Raw genomic sequence first — 23,768 nt, 5'->3', positions numbered from 1 at the left:
TGGGTATGGGTCTCTGTAAAGCGTCTAGAGACAACTCTGTTGTATTAGACGCTATATACATAAAATTGAACTCATAACATTGTGTTTAATGGAGCATGTACTGCTTAAACAACCTTAACTTGCTCAATTCTCAACAGATTTTCAAACAGTTTGATTTGTTATGAACGTCAGAGATGTAGTTATGACACTGCATACTTGTGAATAATTATAAACATTGAAAAACGTACTTTTGTATGAAAATAACAGATAGCTGTGACATGGTATTTATATTAAATGAATATTTCTATAGTATTCTTAGTCATATTTATATTATAACATATATACATATATTACCTTATAACATGTATATATTACATCATAATGTAATAATATATAAACATGTTATAATGTATTATATTATGACATTATAACGTGTATATATATACACACACACATGTTATAATGTACACATATACACATGTTATGTCATAATATAATACATCATAATGTAATATATAAACAGGTTATAATGTATATACATGTTATAAGGTAATATATGTATATATGTTATAATATTATTACTAAGAATACTATAGAAATATTTAATATAAATACCATGTCACAGCTATCTGTTATTTTCATACAAAAGTATGTTTTTCAATGTTTATAATTATTCACAAGTATGCAGTGTCATAACTACATCTCTGACGTTCATAACAAACCAAACTGTTTGAAAATCTGTTGAGAATTGAGCAAGTTAAGGTTGTTTAAGCAGTACATGCTCCATTAAACACAATGTTATGAGTGAGCGTCTCTCCTGTGGCAAGATGGCCACCGGTGAACGACGCTGGAGACTCCGCCTTGAGTCATCTAGCCTTTATATATGTCTATGATCAAAGACGTCTGGATCCAGAACCGCGGCTCCTCTACCGGCCACCAGGGTCTGGATCCATGTTACAACCCGGCTCGCAGGGGAAAAGGGAAGCAACACAAAACCCAGTTGGTATAAGGTAAGGTAGTTTATTTGCTACTCAGAAATGCTGGAATACCGGTTAACAGATTAACAAAAGGAAAAAACAAACCAAGGAAGAGGGTCAGTGGGTGCTGTTTAAATCAAAATATAACCAAAAGAGGACTCTAGGAGTTAAAATGGATAACCCAACTAACTCAAAAACCAAAACAGAAAACAAAGGCTGTCTACACTTACTAAAACCAAACTAGAACAAAAACAGCACCCCTGCACCTAGAGTTTCTAACATAAAGGTTACTAGGTGTTTGTCACACAAACACAGAACACAAACTAAACCCTGGCCACACTTCACAGGTTGAACAAACTACAGAAAAAGGACCACACAATAGCTGCAAGACAAAGTTTAACTTTAGCACAAAGTTCTGCACAACACACAGAGGCGAGCTGTCCCACAATCAGCCGCCCAGACTGACAGCCTGGCAGGGGCTTTTCAGGTGTTCACTCCTGATTGGACGGCTGGGATTGGCCAGCCCCAGACACGCCGCACCAATCAGGGACCCAGGTGATCAGAGGGATGGACTGCCAGGAGCCGGGAGGCCGCACCAATCAAGGCAACGAGGGAGGAGCTGTGCAGCTTGGCAGATGCAGGGGGAGAAAACAAATTAAAACATAGCAAAAAGGGCAGTGGCTGTAACACTCCCCCCCCCCCCTTAAAATTTAAACCAGGTTTCAAGTTGCACTAGACTACTGTCTCTTATACTCACAGCCTGGACAGGGCATCAGCCAACACATTTTCTGACCCCTTCTTGTGACAGATCCGTAAGTTAGTCCTGCACAAGCAGGCCCCATCGCATCAGTCGCTGGTTGTGGTTGTACATGAGTGAGAAAAGTGAGTGGGTTATGATCCGTAAACACTGTTACTGGCAAAGAGCTAGACCTGAGGTAAACTTCAAAATGCTGGAGTGCCCACAACAAAGCAAGGGTTTCCTGTTCAATGGTGGAGTAGTGGACTTGGTGCCTGTTGAACTTACGCGAAAAATAAGATACAGGATGGTCTACCCCATCAGCATCTTGTACCAGCACAGCGCCGGCCCCGGCCTCAACCTCCAATTTGAAGGGACGAGAAAGGTCGGGTGCGTCGAGCACAGGAGAGATTTTACACTCAAAGCATTCTGGCACTCTGGGGACCACACAAAGTACACTTTTGGGCTGAGCATGTCAGTTAGCGGACCGACCACAGTGGAGAAGTTGCGGCAAAAACTGCGATAATAACCGGCCATGCGTAGAAACCGGCGGAGGGCTCTCCTTGTGGAGGGCACGGGGAACTCTGAAATGGCAACCACTTTGGCCTCTATTAGGCATACCTGCCCCTGTTCCACCTGCCTCCCCAAGTATGTGACTGTAGCTTTTCCGAACTCACATTTAGCCAAATTGATAGTGAGGGACGCATCGGCGAGACGGGCGAATACTTGCTCCAAGATCTGAATGTGTTCCTCCCAAGTGGTGGTATACACAACCAGATCATCCAAATATGCATTACAGTTTGATATGCCAGCCAGAACAGAATTTACAAAGCGCTGAAAGGTGGCTGGAGCGTTGAACATACCGAAGGCCATAACGGTGTATTGCAGGAAGTAGTTGGGAGTTACAAAGGCAAAAGATTTGTGACGCGCGCTCGGTTAATGGCACGTCCCAATAGCCTTTGAGGAGATCTAGCTTGCTCACAAATTTAGCTGTACCCAAGTTATCTACACAGTCCTCCATCCGGGGCAGAGGGTAGGAGTCTGGGACAGTAACTGCATTTACTTTTCGGAAATCATTGATGAAGCGGGGTGAACCATCAGACTTAGCTTCAAGGAGACACGGAGAACTCCAGAAGCTGGAGCTGTGTATGGCTAAGCCATGCTGGAGGAGATACTCAGCCTCCTTTTTCCCCATTAACTCATGCTTAGCGGGGTTTACACTGTACGGATGTTGTTTGATGGGCCGAGCGTTGTTAACATCAATGTCGTGCTGAGTAACTGTGGTGCGGGACGGAACATCACTGAAGAGACAAGGAAAACGATCTGTTAGTGCAGTTATATCAACTTGCTGCTCAGGTGACAAGTGAGATAACCGGGATGGCAACACTTTCAACATTTCTGAGTTTGGCAATCGAGCACTTTGATGTGAGGATGGATGCACTGTCACATCGGGCAGGTCATGGGCCTTGGCACAGCCGTGGGGAACTATGGATGCTTTTGGGAAGCGTCTCTGGAGTAATACCGCTTTAACATATTAACGTGACAAACAAGGGTTTTGTGTTTTCTCCCGGGAGTACGGATGACATAATCTGTGTCGCTAAGATGCTCATGGATGTCATATGGGCCGGAGAATTTGGCCGAGAGTGCGGAGCCGGGAATGGGCAGTAACGCCAAAACTTTGTCACCAACCTGAAACTGTCGGGGAACAGCGGAGCGGTCAAAACGGTGCTTCATCACGGTTTGTGAAGACAAAGACTTTTTAGCAAAGGTGTGGGCATGGTGCAGACGCTCACGAAACTTACTGACGTAGTCTAACACATTCTTCTGAGGAGAAGAGGCAGATGACAGGAACTTTTCCTGTAGGGATTTCAATGGACCGTGGGGTGTGTGACCAAAGACGAGTGCAGCAGGACTGAAACCGAGGGATTCCTGCACAGCTTCACGAGCCACAAACACAACAAAAGGAATTCCCTCATCCCAACTTTTAGCAGTTTCCAGACAATATTTGCAGAGCATCGACTTTAACGTCTGATGCCAGCGCTCCAACGCGCCCTGAGACTCGGGGTGATAAGGACTGGAAACGGCATGATGCACCTTCAGAGTTGCTAAAACCTGTTTAAACAAGTTGGACTTGAAATTTGTGCCCTGATCAGTCTGGATTACACGGGGAAGGCCGAATGTGGAAAATAATCTGGTCAAAGCGTTAACAAAAGTAGCAGTGATTTTACGCATCAAGATGCCACTGTCTAGTAAATAAGCCACCTTCTCACCCTTTGCTTTGTCGGCACTCACCACACTTGAGAAGCATTTCTGCAGTGTCGGATCAGCCCTTTGCGCAGCACACAGGCGATCTCGGGACACCGGGAGAGACAAGCCGTCAGGAGAGGTTGTTTCGGGGCTGACAGGACGCACCTGCTCAGCAGCACTTATACAAAGAGAGTCAGCGCCACTCTCCGCCTCGTTCTCAACCTCTCCTGAAAAAGCGGGCATCAGCACACTGTCAGAGAGAGAAACATCATTAAATTTGCGAGCTTGTGCACGAGTGATCACACAAGAAGGAAACAGATCAGTAGGTGGCAGATTTTTTTTCTGTTTGTGGGCACTGAGGGATGTCCAACACTTCCAGCGCAGGAGTAACTTTGCCACCGGCTATGTCGTTACCCATTAAAAATACTACACCATTAATTGGCAACGCAGGGCAGATAGCAACAGGGAAGAAACCATTAACCAATTTGGACTGAACATGTATGCAATGTACCGGACGGGGAACATAACCCATCTCTATGCCGCGGAAAACAGCACCATAACCACAGGTAGACTGCTCCGAAAAAGGCAATGCGTCCGCGAGGATCACCGACTGAGAGCCACCAGTGTCACGCAGAATGCGCACCGGACGCTGATCATCAGACTCGCCTGTCAGTGAAACTAACTCATCAAAAATGAATGGTTTGAAACAGGCGTCAGGGGTTTCACTGCCAGGAACAGCACTGATGCGTGGCTCAGCCTTAATCAAACCGACGCCTTTTGGTTGCAACACGCTGGGAGAAACCTGCTGTTTGCGTTTCAGGGCCAGACAGTTGGAGATGAGATGTCCAGGTTTATGACAATAAAAACACTCCCTGTCCTCTTTCTTAGTACTAGCTGTGGGGTGAGAGTTTTGCCGAGCTGGAGGCTGACGAGGCTTTTCATCAGAGCCTGAAGAAAAAACCGTCTTGTGGGTTAAAGCAAACTCGTCAGCCAACACAGCAGCAGAAGAGAGCTGTGACACTTTCTGTTCATTAATGTACACCACAATACGTTCTGGGAGGCACTTCTTAAAATCCTCCATCAAGACCAACTCCCTTAAAGAGTCAAAGTCACTGGCTTTACAAGCTGTACACCATTTATCAAAGAGAGTCCCCTTTTCCCTAGCGAACTCAACATAAGTCTGGGTTGAGGCTTTTTTTATGATTTCTAAATTTTTGTCTGTAGGCCTCAGGGACCAGTTCATAGGCACGCAGAATGGCAGCTTTTACATAGTCATATTTCAGACTGTCTTCAATAGGCAGAGCAGCTACAGCCTCTTGAGCTTTCCCATGAATTTTACACTGGAGCAAAATAGCCCAAACTTCAGGTGGCCACTGTAAAGCTTTTGCAATGCGCTCAAATAGGAATCGACCTCAGTCTCAAGGAACGTAGGCACCAAAACAATATTTTTACCAACACTAAAGGTTCCTGGTGGGAAAGTGGTGGAAGAAGAAGGCTTAGTCACAGGACCATCAGCAGCACTCGGCACATGAGTCAACCTCTGAGCCTCAAGCTCCAACCGACGCATCCAAACAGCTGTATCAGCTTCAATTTTTTTGGCTTCTAACTGACTTTTGACTTCAGCTTCAATCTCCATTTTTTTGACTTCCAGCTGATACTGCATTTCAGCGTGCTGGCCTCGGGCTTTCTCCTGGGATTCCATCTGGAGGCGGACCTTCAACCGAGCCTCCCTTGTGGACCCAGAGCCGCGAGACTGGGAGGGAGAGGGTCATAGCGAGGCAGCGGTACAGGAGTTGGTGGCCGCTCCTCTGTTTCACTCTCCTCCTCAGTGCCACCTGGAGGATCAACCTTAAGTGGTCGGCTACCAGCCGCTTCACCCAGGATGCCATCCTCCGGCACAGCTGACTCTGTCGGTGCCGACATTTTAATAAACCCCAATTCCACCAACAACAAGAGCCTTCAATTCTTTTTTCAGAATCTGTTTAGAGTACGTGAGGCAAAAGTGATTCGCTATCTGAGCCAAATCCTCCTTACGATAGCTATCAATCAAGGTGAGGGAGGGAGAAGCTATCCAAGTCAAACTGAGACATGACTGATTACAAAAGGTGCACAGCTGCACAATCGATTAACCAAAATTACCAGAATTCAAGCAACAACTACTACTTTTAGCACCGGGAATCCTTTAACGGATATTAATTCCCGGACGAGCCCCCATTTATGTTACAACCCGGCTCACAGGGGAAAAGGGAAGCAACACAAAACCCAGTTGGTATAAGGTAAGGTAGTTTATTTGCTACTCAGAAATGCCGGTTAACAGATTAACAAAAGGAAAAAACAAACCAAGGAAGAGGGCCGGTGGGTGCTGTTTAAATCAAAAAACAAATATAACCAAAAGAGGACTCAAAATGGATAACCCAACTAACTCAAAAACCAAAAAGGAAAACAAAGGCTGTCTACACTTACTAAAACCAAACTAGAACAAAAACAGCACCCCTGCACCTAGAGTTTCTAACATAAAGGTTACTAGGTGTTTGTCACACAAACACAGAACACAAACTAAACCCTGGCCACACTTCACAGGTTGAACAAAACACTACAGCAAAGGACCACACAATAGCTGCAAGACAAAGTTTAACTTTAGCACAAAGTTCTGCACAACACACAGAGGCGAGCTGTCCCACAATCAGCCGCCCAGACTGACAGCCTGGCAGGGGCTTTTCAGGTGTTCACTCCTGATTGGGCGGCTGGGATTGGCCAGCCCCAGACACGCCGCACCAATCAGGGACCCAGGTGATCAGAGGGATGGACTGCCAGGAGCCGGGAGGCCGCACCAATCAAGGCAACGAGGGAGGAGCTGTGCAGCTTGGCATTTGCAGGGGGAGAAAACAAATTAAAACATAGCAAAAAGGGCAGCGGCTGTAACAATCCATCAGTGAGTTCATCTCATTGACCTCCAAGTTCAAATTGTCTTATCAACTCCACCAATCACTGTAAGCCACTCTTTCGCTTCTTGTTTTGCACTTTTAAGACTTCACCCTCCAAGTTATCGTATGACAGTTTGTTTCCTGTTTCACAGACCTGGTTCTGCTCGATGGCCAGCTCAATGTCAGAGCCAGGTACATCTCTGGAGAGGAGGTTTGGAGGAAAGGGCCGTAGGAGAAGAACTGGAGGGCTCAGCTGGGACACTCCTGCCTTCATGTCATAAAAGACATGTTTTATTACTTCAGTTGAAAAGAAGCTGCAAACACAGTTCATCTAAGAACATTACCGGTGTTGAACCGAATCAAAATGATGGGTGCATCACATGTATGTGTCTGATTGGATTCATTTTTACCGTCACAGATCAAATAAATTCCTCGTATTGCACATTGCTATTTTGTTGTGTTGGGGAAGTGTGAAATGTGTCCCAGCAGCTTTTGGTTCAGGTTTAAATCAGAAAGGTTCTGCAGCAGGTCACAAAAAAGACCCAAGTATTAAAGTACTAGTGCATAGAAAGTTTAGCCATTCAGGTGACAGAAGTAAAAGTGCTCATGGAGAAGAATCACAGGCTGCTGGATGACACGAATTAACCTTTAAGTCACAAGCGGCAGTTAATAGGTGGCAATGTGGCATCAACATCCACACGGAGCAGCTACAGGAGATTGTGTGGTTCAGTTTAGGAAAAATGCCTTTAGCCAGTCTGCATTTTCAATCAGGGCTGCTCGTGAGTGGAACTTCATACCAACTGAGATTAGAAACCAATCAAATTATGCTTCTTTTAAATTTTATCTAAAAAAGTGGTTAATTAGTGGCCAAGGCTGTCAACATTACATTTTAGTGCTTAATTGTCCTGGCTTGCTGCCCTGCCTGTCGGTGTTTGTCTGATCCACCTGTCGTGTTGCCTATTAGTTTGTCTAGCTACACTGTTGCTTTTTGTGCATGGCTTTTTGTTCTGTGTTTAGTGCTTTTGTCTGGTTTGTTTCAGGCCTGTTAGTGTGTTACTGTGTCTCGTGCTATTAATGTTGATGTTACTGTTGCTGCTTCATGTTGTTTCTGTTTTCGTTTGTAGCAATTGTCTGTTGTTGAGCGTATGTTAACCTGTGTGTGTATGTATTTTAGCTTAGTCTCTTACCTTTTAATCTTTATTCTGATGTAGCCTTCTTATTTGGAAATGTTTTATTGATTATATCTTAATAACTTTTCTTTTAGGTTGACTATTTTACACTAGTCCAGGGACAGCAGATGCAAAATATCCTTTTTGGCTAATTCTGGCATATTTTACATGATGAGGTGATGTTCAGCTCCCACTTGAGGTCCTGGGTTATGGTGGTCCCCAGGAAGATGAGGGAGGTGATGTTCAGCCCAGGAAGCGGTAGGACTCCACAGTGTCTGCTGGGGAGTGGGTGATGGGGGCCGGTGGGGCTGCGTTCCTCCTGTAGTCCACTATCATCTCCACTGTCTTTAGAGCATTGAGCTCTAGATTGTTCTGACCCATCAGGTCACCAGCTGGTCCACCTCCCACCTGTAGGAGGACTCATCACCATCAGAGATGAGTCCAATGAGGGTGGTGTCGTCCACAAACTTCAGGAGCTTGACAGACTGATGACTGGAGGTGCAGCTGTTGGTGTACAGGGAGAAGAGCAGAGGAGAGAGAACGCAGCCTTAAGGGGATCTGGTGCTGATGGTCCGAGGGTCAGAGACATGTTTCCCCAGCTTCACCCACTGCTTCCTGTCAGACAGGAAGTCAGTGATCCACCTGCAGGTGGAGTCAGGCACGTTCAGCTGGGAGAGCTTGTCCTGGAGCAGAGATGGGATATTATACAGTATATTATGATATTATGCATATATAACTGGTGTGTGTGTGTGTTGTTTCATTTTTTCATTTTATTTTTTATTTCATTAAAAAAAATAAAACATACAATTCAGTACAATTACAAATACAAATGTTCATAAATTGTGAATGAAAAGGGAGCAGAAAGATTACCGCCGTCTATAGGTATGTCAATCAAACTTAACTAACATATTTCATTATATTTCTTTAACATACAGGCTTTAATTGTTCTTTTGAATGTAATGTTTGATTTGGATTCTTTGTGTTCTTTATTCAGATTGTTCCATAAACTGATTCCTTTCACAGAAACACAACGTTCCATCAATTTAGTCCTGAATCTTGAGGTTGGGGTGCAGGGTCTTCCCCGACCCTGCACCCCAACCTGGGACTTGTTGATTGGGCCGGAGCTTCGGGAGCTGCGTGCTGGCCTGCAGTCCCCACCCCTGGTCATCCCGTTGCTGCTTCCACCTGCCTGCTGTGCTGTTACCGTCCCTGACTCCCCCAGTCTGGCCCTCGGCAGGAGGGTCCCCCCTGATGAGCCTGGTCCTGCTCAAGGTTTCTTCCCTCCTAAAGGGGAGTTTTTCCTTGCCACTGTTTGGCTTAAGGTTTTTCTCCCACTAGGGGAGTTTTTACCTGCCATTGTTTATGTAATAACTGCTCGGGGGTCATGTTCTGGGTGTGGGTCTCTAGAAAGCGTCTAGAGACAACTCTGTTGTATTAGACGCTATATAAATAAAATTGAATTGAATTGAATTGAATCTTGTTTTTTTTTTTTAAATCTCTGTTCCTTTTAAGTTTTACTTGCTTTCTCTTTTTTCAAATCTTTTCTGAATGTTGATCGGTAAAGTTTTTTAATGAGCTTTAAACATAATTTGCAGAATACTATAGTCTACTAATTCATGAAATTTCAACAATTGTAACTGAAGGAATAATGGATTTGTTGGATCTCTATATCGTTTTCTACTGATTATTCTTATGGCCCTTTTTTGCAAAATGAAAATTGACTGAATATAAATGTTTTACAGGCATTTCCCCAAACTTCAACACAGTAGGTCAGATATGGAACAATCAGAGTGTGTGTGTGTGTGTGTGTGTGTGTGTGTGTGTGTGTGTGTGTGTGTACAAGCATGTGTATTATTGTTGTTATTGTTGTTTTTATTATAAGTGTAGTTATGCTAGGAATGTATGACTGTATGTATTTATGTCTTATATGTTATCATTTATGTAATATTTTATGTACTTTATGGACCCCAGGAAGATTAGTGGTCGCCAAGGCGGCAGCTAATGGAGATCCATCCAATAAACAACAAACACTAAACATGCTGTGATGACCCGGTTGTGGTGAGGACGTGGCTGGAAAGGTAACTGCAAATGTAGAAGCAGAGTAAACCTGTTTTTCTTTGAATCATTCAAGCGAATCCTGATGTTCAAACCCCTTAAAAGTGAAAGAAAGATGGTGTTTTTGTTCCACCTGACTGCCTCTGCTCACGCCCTGAGCCAGAGGCCGCGTGGCCGCGTGGCAGCTCAGCCTCAGCACACGTAGGGACGCTTCACAATCAGTCTCATTATGATAATAACTCCTCTGTCTGGTGGGGAAACTTTAGGAATCAAAATGCAAAGCTTTACCATGTTTTCTGGGGCTGCCCTGTCATGAAGAATCACTGGAAAGAGATACACAAAGCCCTACAGGATATTTACAAATGCAAGACCATGTTTTTTGGTCACATAGCTCAGGACTGGCCAAAAAGAGATAAACATTTATTGAATATCCTGCTAGTGGCCTGTAAAAGACTATTACAAGGAAATGTTTATCACAGGAGAGCCCAACTTTAAAGGTATGGATGGAAATTACAATGGACATTTATAAAATGGAGAGGATAATGGCATTTATTAATCATAAATTGGAGAAATTTGGGGGCACGGTGGTGCAGCTGTTACTACTTGATGACTGTATTTGCATATAAATGAGCCTGCTGAGCATGCGCAGCGGCTCCTGCAGCCTGTTTCTGCCGTGCGTCGGGATGAATGAGACGTGTCGAGCCGGTGTCAAATCACGCTTGACGGGATATTTTCATCTGTCAAATCATCCTACCTGCCAATATCTATGTGGAAGCGTGATTTGACTTTTTTTTTTTCTTCCGCCAAAGCGTCGTACACATAGATCTATGTGGAAGCACATTCTGACTTCCTGCTGTTAAATCGTCTATTTGCATGAAAAAGCCTTTGAAAAAAAAGAAACTGAGATAAAAGAAACGGGGATGGTACGGTAGTATGTTCTGCCGAGGTAGGACACCTCGGCAGAACACTGGCTTGGGTGTACATGGATCTATAAGTCTGATATGTGATGACATTAACAGTATGACATGAATCTGGCTTCATTTCACCACCTCACCGCCTGCGTCGCCAGTTCTCCATATCTTCAAAATGTTTGTGCGCGAGGGTCAGGGTTGGCGTAGGGATACACACATTTTCCCGTTATTTTTTTCTTTTTAAATCCCAACCTTTGCGTAGAAGGTGGCTTGCACATCTTTCAAGCCCTGTTTTGTGCGCAAGCAAGCTTTATAAATGAGGCCCCTGGTCTGTCACTTAAAGCCGGGCATACACTGTGCGATTATCGGCTCGTTTTGAGCCGATTTTCCAGTCGTGCGACTTTTTTTTGATCGGGCCCGATTTTGACCCAATCATTGCTCGTGCCTCGTGCAGTATACGTGGGGTAACGACGAGAGATTAACACCTCACGACGAGCTCCCGATCACAAATCGTGAGCTCGCAAGAAAATCAAGCCTGTTTGAAATCCTGGTCGCTCCTCGTGAAGGAATCACAGTTGAAGCAGCTACGACCCGATTTGCCTCATCCTTTCACAGAGAGCATGCGCAATCTCTGATGTCACGTCAAAAACTATTATTTGCAGTTTAAGTGTTGCAAATTCACATTACAAATCATGTTTTAATAGCAAAAAAAGACTGCATTTCCACGTATGGTGCGGGTCGCCGCGTACCCTGCGCCGTAGGCTCTGCGTTGGTGTAACGCGGAACCATAAATCAGCCTTACGGCGATCCCTATGCCGTAGGCTCTGCGTTGGTGTAACGCGGAACCATAAATCAGCCTTTAGTGTGTGCGCTGTCTGCTGTTCGGGACAACTCTTTTTTCTCTTCTCATTTTGCTGGGACGTCGGGTCCCTCCGTCGAGACACAACTTTTGCGGTATGCGTTCTTTGTTGTGTCAAAAAAATTAAAAAAAAAAAAAAAAATATATATATATATATATATATATATATATATATATATATATATATATATAATTATAAAAAAATAAAGGATCCCCATAACCTTTGATCAGGTGGGCAGGACGCACGTTTGGGTTGGAACAGCCCACCCCTGCCCCAAAACCGGCCTCGAGTTCCAGTACACAGAGGTCCAACGGGAGGATTATGATCGCGTAGTGTGAGCAGACGGGTCGCATCCGAGCATCTGCTCGTACAGTGTGAGAACATAAATCGTGGGCTGTGAACTTTTGAACTACGCGACCTAGTCATGCAGTGTGAGATGGGGCAGTCTCATACGATTTAAAATATCGCACAGTGTATGCCCAGCTTTAGGTAGAGCACTGGGTGATATAATGGGGGAAAAAAATCGGGATAAAAATCCATCCATCCATCCATCCATCCATCCATCCATCCATCCATCCATCCATCCATCCATCCATCCATCCATCCATCCATCCATCCATCCATCCATCCATCCATCCATCCATCCATCCATCCATCCATCCATCGTCCGCCGCTTATCCGTTCCCGGGTCGCGGGGGCAGCAGTCTCAGCAGAGATGCCCAGACTTCCTTCACCCCAGACACTTCCTCCAGCTCTTCCTCCAGCTCTTCCTCCAGCTCTTCCTCCAACTCTTCCTCCATCTCTTCCTCCATCTCTTCCTCCAGCTCTTCCTCCAGCTCTTCCTCCAGCTCTTCCTCCAGCTCTTCCTCCAGCTCTTCTTCCAGCACTTCCTCCAGCTCTTCCTCCAGCTCTTCCTCCATCTCTTCCTCCATCTCTTCCTCCAGCTCTTCGAGGGGAGACACGTTCCCAGGCCAGCCGAGAGACATAGTCTCTCCAGCGTGTCCTGTGTCTTCCCCAGGGTCTCCTCCCGGAGGGACATGCCTGGAACACCTCCCTAGGGAGGAGGGACATGCCTGGAACTCCTCCCTAGGGAGGAGGGACATGCCTGGAACACCTCCCTAGGGAGGAGGGACATGCCTGGAACACCTCCCTAGGGAGGAGGGACATGCCTGGAACACCTCCCTATGGAGGATCCAGGAGGATCCGGTACAGATGCCCAAGCCACCTCAGCTGACTCCTCTCAAGGTGAAGGAGCAGCGGCTCGACTCCGAGCTCCTCCCGGGTGACCGAACTCCTCACCCTATCTCTAAGGGAGCGTCCAGCCACCCTGCGGAGGAAACTCATCTCTAAGGGAGCGTCCAGTCACCCTGCGGAGGAAACTCATCTCTAAGGGAGGAAACTCATCTCTAAGGGAGCGTACAGCCACCCTGCGGAGGAAACTCATCTCTAAGGGAGCGTCCAGCCGCCCTGCAGAGGAAACTCATCTCTAAGGGAGGAAACTCATCTCTAAGGGAGCGTCCAGCCACCCTGCAGAGGAAACTCATCTCTAAGGGAGCGTCCAGCCACCCTGCAGAGGAAACTCATCTCTAAGGGAGCGTCCAGCCACCCTGCAGAGGAAACTCATCTCTAAGGGAGCGTCCAGCCACCCTGTGGAGGAAACTCATCTCGGCCGCTTGTATCCGCGATCTTGTCCTTTCGGTCACTACCCAAAGTTCATGACCATAGGTGAGGGTAGGTGCGTAGATTGACCGGTAAATCGAGAGCTTCTTCTTTCGACTCAGCTCCCTCTTCACCACGACGGTCCGGTACACCGACCGCATAACTGCGGACGCTGCACCGATCCGTATGTCAATCTCCCGCTCCATCGTTCCCTCACTCGTGAACAAGACCCCGAGATACTTGAACTCCTCCACCTGAGGATATTGAATATTAAAAAAATAAATAAATAAATAAGTTAATTCCCCTCATACTGGGAAAACTGGGTCAACTACGTCACGTTCCACAGGGCAGAATTTATTTTCTCAAGTCGATGACTGTGTTATGTTGAAAAGTTCACTCCCTACTTTTACATACAGTAGTAGTTTTCATTGTTTGGACATAAAACAAAAACATTATTCCGACATTTAGGACAGACAACAGATGTAAGATGTAGCATACATGATGTACCGGATGTGAATGTCTAATGCTGAATGTCACTAAAAAGAAAAAAAAAGAAAAAATAGAATGAGTTGGACTGAAAACAGCGGACTAAAGGTGGACATCAGCAACAACAGCAGGTGATGAATACTGAAATCAATAAATCAGCCTATGAAGACGAGAATATTCCATGACTCAGAGAGATGATGACTTCAGTGTTGTTCCACTAAGTAAATAGTCCAAATCAAGAAAAACGGACATGAGCTCAACTTGTAACAAAACCAATGACATTAACAGCACAAACCACACAGGATGTGGTCACTGCAGAACAGAACCATCATGCATTAGGTTTTATTTCTTCTGTCCCTTCTCTTCTTTAACCCTTTAATACCCAACGTAGGAAATAATACACAAAAATCAATGTTTTAATTTAATCAGTTTTTCTAATTTTCTCTTCATCAAAAGAGTTTTATAAATTGTATATATATATATATATATATATATATAGAGAGAGAGAGAGAGAGAGAGAGAGAGAGAGAGAGAGATTTTGTTACTGTTTACAACGTTATTATTCATTATGACGTATCAAGTGTGATCCATCAGGCATGAAGGGGTTGAGGGTTGTGCTGGAGGACTTGTGCTGGAGGACTTGTGCTGGAGGACTTGTGCTGGAGGGCTTGTGCTGGAGGGCTTGTGCTGGAGGACTTGTGCTGGAGGACTTGTGCTGGTCTGCTAGTTGTGGTTATGTCATGTCCCAGAAGCATGAACGCTGCCCACACATGAATCCCCCGTCTAAACCCACATACGCTGCTATTTGAAGCCCCAACGTTGTCAGACGAAGTGCAGGCCAAGACGGTTGTTGCATTATTGTTGATGTTTGTGTTTTACACTTGTTTTCTGTTGTTTTTATGTTTCCTATCTACGCCCTACAACATTGCTGTTTCTCTTGTCTGCTGCACAGTTGAACTTCCCGTCACACACGACGACTGACAGGGTGACATCACCTCCACCATGAGCAGAAGGGTTTTACTGTCGCTGTTCTTTTTATACTCAAGCCAAAGCTGGAGGGGAAGTGAATGCTTGTTGCAACCTCTGCACACAACACAACACAACACAACGCAACACAACACAACACAACACAACGCAACACAACGCAACGCAACGCAACGCAACGCAACGCAACGCAACACAACACAACACAACGCAACACACAAGCCCAGACACAAATCAGTCAGCGGCTTCACACCTCACTCTCTCTCTCATATACATACACACACACATACATACACATACACATATACATATATATATACACATATATACACATAAATATATATACACATACATATATACATACATTATATATATATACATATGTGTGTATATATGTATGTATATATATATATATATATATATATATATATATATATATACATTATATACATTATATACTGTATATATATATATATATATATATATATATATATATATATATATGTATATATATATATATGAATCTGTTCCCAACCCTCTGAGTGACGAGGCCAGAGATCAACTCCGTACCAGTTTGACCGTAAACATGTCGGGTATTTTTCTGAGTGAACTTCTTATCTAAATATGAATAAGTGTCCCTTTTCTATTTTTTCCATTCCGCTGCACTCTGTCAGACATGGTGAGCACCGAGGAGGAAGGAGGAAGTGAGAGCGGCAGCAGAAAGCCCCATGATGAGCCATTTTGCTCAGTTGAACGTGTGATGAGAGAGGGAAGTGTGAACAGCAGCAAACTCCACTGAACACCGGCCTGAAAACGCTGCCCTGAAAACGTCTCCAGCTCCAGCGGGTCCCCATCTCTTCAGTCCGGTAAGAAATCAGCCTCATGTCTTCCTCCCAGCTGGCACTTCCACCTCATAACAATGTGGTGAAATTTCTCACTTTTGACTGATGCAAAAGTTTTATTCTACTATCAAGACAAAAAGAAAGAAAGAAAGAACAGATTATAGGTGTATTTTGATGGAGTCTGGCATGTTTAAGTAACTGAAAGGGTCAAATGTGCATAAAAGAAATGTTTTTAACTGAAAAACTGAATATATTTCAAAGAATTCAGTAACCCAAAATCTCAAATATACCATTTTTAAAATGTTAAGTTATTCTCAGAGCTAATATTAATTATGAACAAATCAAACATTTAATGTTTGGTTCTCGTATTTTGTCTTATAGGTTTTAGTTTGTTTTCATTTTCATGATGAATGTTGATGACCCAGGAGTATTCACAAGTATTCAGTCTATTCTGGGCTAAATCCTGATGCTTTCACTGTACTTTTATATAATCTTAAACTATAAACACTTGAGGCGTGTTTAATGAACAAAAACCATTTGAGTTCTCCTTTTAAACACAAAAAGAAGAGGAAGTGATATATGTCAGCGAGATCACGATGTTTCATAAGACCTGAAATAGACCTGATATCCTGTTAGAAACAGTACAAATTACAAAAATAGACTCTCCTTGGCTTTTCTCCTGTACTGATCAATATGTTTACACAAAATGTTTCTTTTGGCAGGTCTGATCAGCATCAACGATGGCTCAAGGTTGCCTCAAGTGCTTAAAGTACACGATGTGTGCCGCCAACTTCCTCATTTTTGTACGTACAAGTCTGTTATCGAGCATCACACTCACATCTCACATGGCCCTAGTCACCGTTTCCACGGGAACAGCCCTTCCTGTGGCTGGTGAGCCGTTAGCGCTGCGTAGACCAGGAGGTCAGGAGGTCAGGATAATCGGCTGTTATCCCGTCTAACACACTAGTTGCAGTGTGAGTTAGGCGGCTGGTCCAGTGGGAAAGGTCCATCAATGCATACACTCTATTGCTATTGAGCATTTCTTTAGTCCATTGTGTGTAGTTAAACTTAAAGGGGACCTATTATGGCATCTAATACCTATTTTAAACAGGCCTTGAATGTCTTAAAAACAAGCTTTTGATTGTTTTTGCTAAATAAATTAGAAATTCAGCCTCTGAGCCATGTCTTTATCTTCCCATTCTCTAACCTCATTATCTATGAGGGATTCTGAGTGGGCGGGGCTATGATAATGAGGCTCTGTGCTGATTGGCTGCCTGACGCGATACACCACTACGAAAAAAATGGCGGAAGCTCCGGCCGGAGGAGTTAGTTGTGGGCGTGGTTTCACACATCGCTCCTGTCGTTAGGTAACGACAGGAGCAGAATCTGATTGGCTCGTAGATCCACATGACACTGGACGGCTCATCCGGGCGGCTGTACAGACACTGCAGAATCTGGTTGCTTTCCTCCTTCTCTGAGTTGGCAGGCTGAGGGGAGACCACTTTATATATGTTAATGCAAGAAAAAACCTGTAGGTCATAATAGGTCCCTTTTAAATCCGGAGCTCCCTCGGAGGAGCTGGAGTCTCACATGACCAGTTTCAAACAAGGTTAACTGATGTCAGGCTGCAGCCCGGTTAAAAAGAGAGAAAAAACAAGAGAGCAAGAGAAAAAACAAACAGACACTAGAACAAGCAGAGACACAAACAGCAACCATTCCAGGTCCCTGAGACTGAATCAGAGCTAGACTACTACGATTATCTGTCCCCAAACTGTGTAGGTGAGTGAGCAGGTGTGTGTGTGTGTGTAACTGTGTGTGTGTGTGTGTGTGTAAAGTGAAAATGATGCTCTACCTGAACTGCACCTACTGTGGAGGAGGGAGGGCACAAGACCACCTGAATGTGTTGGCGGTTCAGATGAGCCGTCCTAATGACGAGTCCTGACCCGGCCAGAGATCCGGTCTGCTGCTTCACGTCTGTCCGTCTCTCACAGATGTCTGGGGTGGCAGTTCTGGGATTTGGTGCCTACATGATGGTGAGCTTCAGGCTGTCTGCTCTGACGCCGAGCCTGTCCCAGATCAACATCCCCAACATGCTGCTGATCAGCGGCATCATCATCACCTGCGTGTCCTTCCTGGGCTTCCTGGGGGCCCTGAAGGAGAACCGCTGCCTGCTGCTGACGGTAGGCCCGCCCACGCTCGCTCGCGCTAGCGCTTGCCCTGCCTGGGCCCCCGCCTGGGGCCCAAGCAGGGGCCCAGGCGGGGCTGCTGTTAAACTGCTATCTGCTGAAGAGGCATTGTGACACCGTGGCTGACGTGAAACTCCAGCTTCCTACCCCCTGCAGGGGCCACACCTTGGAACTGGCCTCAAACACAGACTTGAACCACGGGAATGCCATATGACCAAGTTCCTGACTGACTGATATGTTAATACCAACTCATTTGGCCACAGACTTGAACCACGAGAACACCTATGGGGTAATTTACAATTTACGCCTGAGTTATGGTTCTGCGTCAAACCAACGCAGAGCACACGCCGTCACCGTGACGCCGTCACCGTGACGCCGTCACCGTGACGCCGTCGTGAACCTTCGGACTTCTCCGTCACTCCATTTCTCCGTGGTGCTTTAACCCCCCCGTGACCGCTGTTTTACGATCTTTTCCTGAATGGTTTATCCGACTTTTCGGGTCACAGTGAATCAAAGAGATAAGGACAACTATTGTGCAAAAAAACAAAACAAAAAAAAATCACACATACACGAAGAAAAGAGCGCTGAAAGTTCACGACTGCTTCAAACCGGAAACCGGAAATGTGTTGCGTCCAAGCCAACCAATCACAGCCCTCTCCGTCTGTGTTTGGTCTGCGTCGCCTCCACGCGTAGTTACAATTTTCTGGAGGTGCACGTCAGTGACGGCGTCAGTGACGGCGTCAGTGACGGCGTCAGTGACGGCGTCAGTGACGGCGTCAGTGACGGCGTCAGTGACGGCGTCAGTGACGGCGTCGACGCCTACCACACGCCGTAGGCACGGCGTCGTTTTGAAACAGAACCATGACTCAAGCTTAAGTGACAGTCATGCCAAATGCCCGATAACGGCATTTGGCCACAGATCACATCTGACTGTAAATTGCTTTTTGTCTCTCACTTGGCTTGTTTATTCCTGCCTTTTGTACTTTGAACTTACTGTATAAAAAGTCATGATTCCAACCACTCTGGATCGGCACACCAACCCAGACACGCTCTGCGTAGGTCTGCTCACCGCCGGCTACTGAATAAAACTCACTACACCACAACGGACTTCTGAACTGGATTTAATATTATTCTTGGACACTGCCCACAGTTCTTCCTGGTGCTGTTCCTGCTGATGCTGGTGGAGCTGACGGCAGCCTGCCTGCTGCTCATGTACGAGGACCAGGTAGGGATTCATCCATCACGGTACTCCGGGAACCAAGGCAACCTGTTATCTTCTCTGCTGACCCCTTTTATTCTCTAGATTGGTGACGTGATAAGAAAAGACCTCAACGAAGGTTTACAGAAAGTGAAAGGGCAGGGCAGTAAGAACAGCAGCATGAGCGACTGGGACCTGGTGCAGAAGACGGTAAGAACCACTCTGAAAGATCCTCGTGTTCCTTTGTCTGGTGCACCAGAAGAAAACCAGTGAACACAATCAGTTATTACAAACTTTATTATAATCTGCACATTGTTTTACGGCCGGAGGAACACTTTTCTCAAACCACAAAGGTAGGAGAGAAATGCACACCGTGGTCATGGATCCAGTCGTATTTATACTAAAAAGGGAGGTGTTCTTTCTACGTGAACCCCATCTGCCAAACATATCAGACCTTCAGACCTGTTTATTGCTTCCTACATGTCAACCCAGATAACGGATAAGACCCATCAGTGTTAAAACATCTGTTTCTCTTCATTGTCTTCACCTAACGAAGAGTAAATATCTGAACTATTTTAACAGCCTGGTCATAAAACAAGAGTTGACCCTGCAACTAGAGAAACTAGGACAAGACTCAGGGACTTCAGCACTTCTCAGTCAACTTGGTGGACTTATTCTTATCATTTATTATTGTTTGTTGCTATTCTTTTTTGTTACTGTATCCTAATGTCATGTTCATCTATAGTGCAGCACTCTGTAAAGCACTCTATGGTTTTGTATCTGTTAAGAGTACTATTAATGTTACTCTGAAGAAAATAAAAATGCATCACTTATTCCTTCAAAGAACAGTTTTAATTGTGTCAAACACAGGTTTGTGGATGGTTTTGTCTGCTTTGAAGAAAGTCCAAACAGGCCTGAAGACAATTTACAGGATTGTCTCAGAAAATTAGAATATTGTGATAAAGTTCTTTATTTTCTGTAATGCATTTAAAAAAACAAAAATGTCATACATTCTGGATTCATTACAAATCAACTGAAATATTGCAAGCCTTTTATTATTTTAATATTGCTGATCATGGCTTACAGTTTAAGAAAACTCAAATATCCTATCTCAAAAAATTTGAATATTCTGGGAATCTTAATCTTAAGCTGTAAAACATAATCAGCAATATTAAAATAATAAAAGGCTTGCAAAATTTCAGTTGATTTGTAATGAATCCAGAATGTATGACATTTTTGTTTTTTTATTGCATTACAGAAAATAAAGAACTTTATCACAATATTCTAATTTTCTGAGACAGTCCTGTATAGTTGAACTCCTGAACAGGAGACTCTGCAAATAGAGAAAAACCACCAGTTTAGAATCTTATAGAAAAACTCTTCAAACTCTTAAACAATTTCATAAAATTCACAGTTCCAGTGCTGCGGTGTGAACGGCTCGGCGGACTGGGGGAATCCGGTGCCGAAGTCCTGCTGCATGAACAGCCCGTGTGAGCAGCCCCGGCCCGAGTACTGGCCCCAGGTACACAAGCACAAGTACAACACGAGGGTTGAGGTCAAAGAAGTGGCTCCCTCACGGGTTTCCAGCTCTCTAAACTTGTGCTGAACTTGCAGGGCTGCCTGACCAAGCTGAACGCTTGGTTTGAGGAGAACTTCCTGACCACCGGCATCTCCGTCATTGTTCTCTGCATAATCGAGGTGAGGTGATGAGGGCCGAGGGGCCACAGCCGGGACTGCATGTCTCACTTTTAATCGCTGCCTAGATTTCTTTTTTTTTTTTTTATTGTACTGAAACTGCCAAATTAGCTTAGTTTTCTGGATTTTCTTTGAGCTTCCTTGTTGTTGCTGCAGCGGCAGGATGTTGTCGAGTTTGCCCATGGACACCTGCACACGTCCAGCCTGTTAGAGGCCTCGGCAGGATTTGGTCTAATTCTGCATTTTCTTGTGGAATGGCTAAAATAAAAATGCTTACTTTCCGCTAATCTTTTAAAATAGCATGATTATATGAAGGACAGATTTCAGACAAAATAAGTCTATCGGTGCGTCCGAAATTCCCTACTAAACAGTATACTAAAAAGTATACTTAAGTTGGGCACACTTTTGAGTAAATATCAGTAGTCTGCATTAATTCAGGCGTACTACTCAGAGCCGCACGGCACTTCGTGCCGTTGGGAGGGGGAGTTGTTACCATGGTAACAGGAGTTGTTACCATGGTAACAACTCCTGTTACCATGGTAACAACTCCTGTCACAGCAGCAGTAGCAGCTGTTACCATGGTAACAGCAGCAGTAGCAGCCCCGCTCCGCTCTTTCCCGTTTATCCTGGCCTTAGCGTTGTGAATGGGTATAACGTGTAGACCCTGAATGTAAGACGACCCCCACTTTTTCAGTCTTATTTCAATGCGAAAAACACCGTTTTATATTCGGGCCAATACGGTAATACATTTCTCCCGAATGAGTATGGATAGTACATACTATTGTGTACGTACTAATGTTTCGGACGCACTAAAAAATCCCACATACTGTTTTTGCTACTTATTAGGGTGGAAGGATGGAATTTCGGACGCAACTTATTATTCCAAAAATGTAGAACTACAGCTTCCTCAGATTTCAAATATTGCCTCTTTGAATTTTTCATATTTAAACTGAATGATGTTCCGTGGTCTGGACGTGGGCGTGGCTGTGCGTGGGCGGGGCTTCTGTCAGCAGCAGTGCAGACGTTAGTCCTCCCGCTGCTCAGCCAAAGCCTCCATTTTAAAACAGTTTAAACATGTTCATCTCAAAGGTAAATTCCCTTAAATCATGTAATTACATCATGCTATTTTACTATGAACAGGACTATTTTTTTTAAAGAAGTCCAGAGAGAAAGCTATATTTTCAAAGCCCCTTCTCTGAGACAGACCAGTGCTTTGCTCTTGTCCTCACGTCCCACGCAGGGACGTCATCATCATTGTCTCTAAACCAGGACAAGCGTCAGGCCCTGGCGGCGTGATGGTGCTCATGTTTCCTGTTTGTTGCAGGTGTTGGGGATGTGCTTCGCCATGACGCTCTTCTGCCACATCAGCAGATCTGGACTGGGATACAAGCTATAGGCTCCTTAAAGGTCCCCGTCCCACCCTGTCTTGCCCTGACCCCCCTGTCCTCGTCCCCGCTCATGTTGATCAGGAACCTGCAGCCTTCACTCTCACCCCGCCCCGTCTCCCCGCTCATGTTGATCACCAGAGCCGGTCCAAGGGCCCCGTGACCACTAGGGGGCCCCCAAGAGTTAAAAAATATATTTTTTAATGTGTGAGTGATGATTCATACATTATCAAAGGTATGTTATTGTACAAAAACACAATTATTAATATTAATTATAGTTCTAGTTTTTGTAGTACTTTGTTGTGGTACTTCAAATTGCTGTTGCTGTTTATTTAAAACCAAAAATAAAGTAGATAACGTGTTTACAGTAAATGGTTTATAAATGATCTATTTGATTATTTTGTTTCTTTTAGTAGGCCTACACTGTAGATGACACTCAGCATCACACTTAGTACTATATCACTTTAAATATTAAGTGTAAATCAACCCCAGGCCGCTCTTGTAGCTGAATTTTCTCCCATTTCAGATTAAAAACCATAGATGGTAAAAACCTGCCAGGCTGACAGTAGGATGATGGAAACAACACTGCTGCAACTGTGCAGCTCTCTGACCTTTGACCTGTTGCTTCTCTGTGTGGCCAGTAGGGGCAGTTGCTGACTTTGCAAAATATTAATTGAAAGATTTTTCTACAAGTTTGTTAATCCGTTTTTGCTTCCATGGTCTTAATCCCTGTGGATTACAATCTAACTACAACAAAAAGTTCTTACATCTAGTTTTACAAGTGTATTTGTACTAACAGGGAAGAACATGAAATAAGTTTATAGTGGGTGTGTGAATGATCAATAATCAGTATTATTGGCAGTAATAGAGGGCCTCATGGAAGCTTGGGCCGGCCCTGTTGATCAGGAACCTGCGTCTTCCTCTTCCGCTCCGTTAGCGCGGAGTTTGGCTCCGGCTCCTGTGAACCAATCAGACGCAGGTCCGCCGATCACGTGGTAATGAGGGGCGGGGCTTAGCCCGTACTGAGAAAGGTGGGCGGGGCTACACCCGCTGTTTCAACACACCATGTTATATGTTGTTCATGATACCTCCAAAAAATATCTTCTATTTTCTTATATTGTATTTCCTCCACTAGCAGTTTGTATAAATGTGTGTTCTTGTTTATAAATTGTGTTCAATAAAAAAAAAGTCTTAAAATGATTGACAGGCTGACCACATTAACAGTTCAAAACAAGACGAAGGTATCATTAAATTCGACATCAAGGCGTTTTTGTGTACATATGAAAAATCTATAAACACGTTAACTATTTTGTTCTACTTTATTTTTTGTATGCGTCTCTACAAGGTACGTTTGTCAAAATAAATTTTTTTAAAGAAATATCTGTAAAATATTTTCACAAAGTATTCTGAGCTGAACTGAAAGTTTGAATAATAAAGTACACTTCCTGTATAAACGGCTGTCCCTTTCATTTGAG

At 44.4% G+C, this 23,768-nt stretch overlaps 1 protein-coding gene across 1 annotated transcript; it reads left to right on the top strand.

Annotated features, from left to right (window-relative positions):
- The first annotated feature begins 15,669 nt into the window (after positions 1-15,669).
- On the top strand, positions 15,670-23,747 carry zgc:64051 (leukocyte surface antigen CD53). Its single transcript, XM_061729677.1, has 8 exons — positions 15,670-15,853; positions 16,552-16,632; positions 17,821-18,009; positions 19,166-19,240; positions 19,319-19,423; positions 20,628-20,735; positions 20,828-20,911; positions 22,233-23,747. Exons 2-8 carry the CDS (start codon positions 16,570-16,572, stop codon positions 22,302-22,304), a joined length of 696 nt encoding a protein of 231 aa, XP_061585661.1. The 5' UTR covers positions 15,670-15,853; positions 16,552-16,569; the 3' UTR covers positions 22,305-23,747.
- The last annotated feature ends 21 nt before the right edge of the window (positions 23,748-23,768 follow it).

The sequence above is a fragment of the Cololabis saira genome, chromosome 9 (genome assembly GCF_033807715.1).
Source record: "Cololabis saira isolate AMF1-May2022 chromosome 9, fColSai1.1, whole genome shotgun sequence".
NCBI lineage: Eukaryota > Metazoa > Chordata > Actinopteri > Beloniformes > Belonidae > Cololabis > Cololabis saira.
The sequence above is the reverse complement of the archived record's forward strand: the minus strand, read 5'-3'. Positions and strand labels throughout refer to the sequence as shown.

Excerpts from the sequence above, each read along its gene's own strand:
- zgc:64051 (XM_061729677.1), top strand. The coding sequence starts at position 16,570 with ATGGCTCAAGGTTGCCTCAAGTGCTTAAAGTACACGATGTGTGCCGCC. Across the intron at positions 16,633-17,820 it reads CCGCCAACTTCCTCATTTTT|ATGTCTGGGGTGGCAGTTCT; the intron begins GTACGTACAAGT and ends CGTCTCTCACAG. Across the intron at positions 20,912-22,232 it reads TTGTTCTCTGCATAATCGAG|GTGTTGGGGATGTGCTTCGC; the intron begins GTGAGGTGATGA and ends TGTTTGTTGCAG.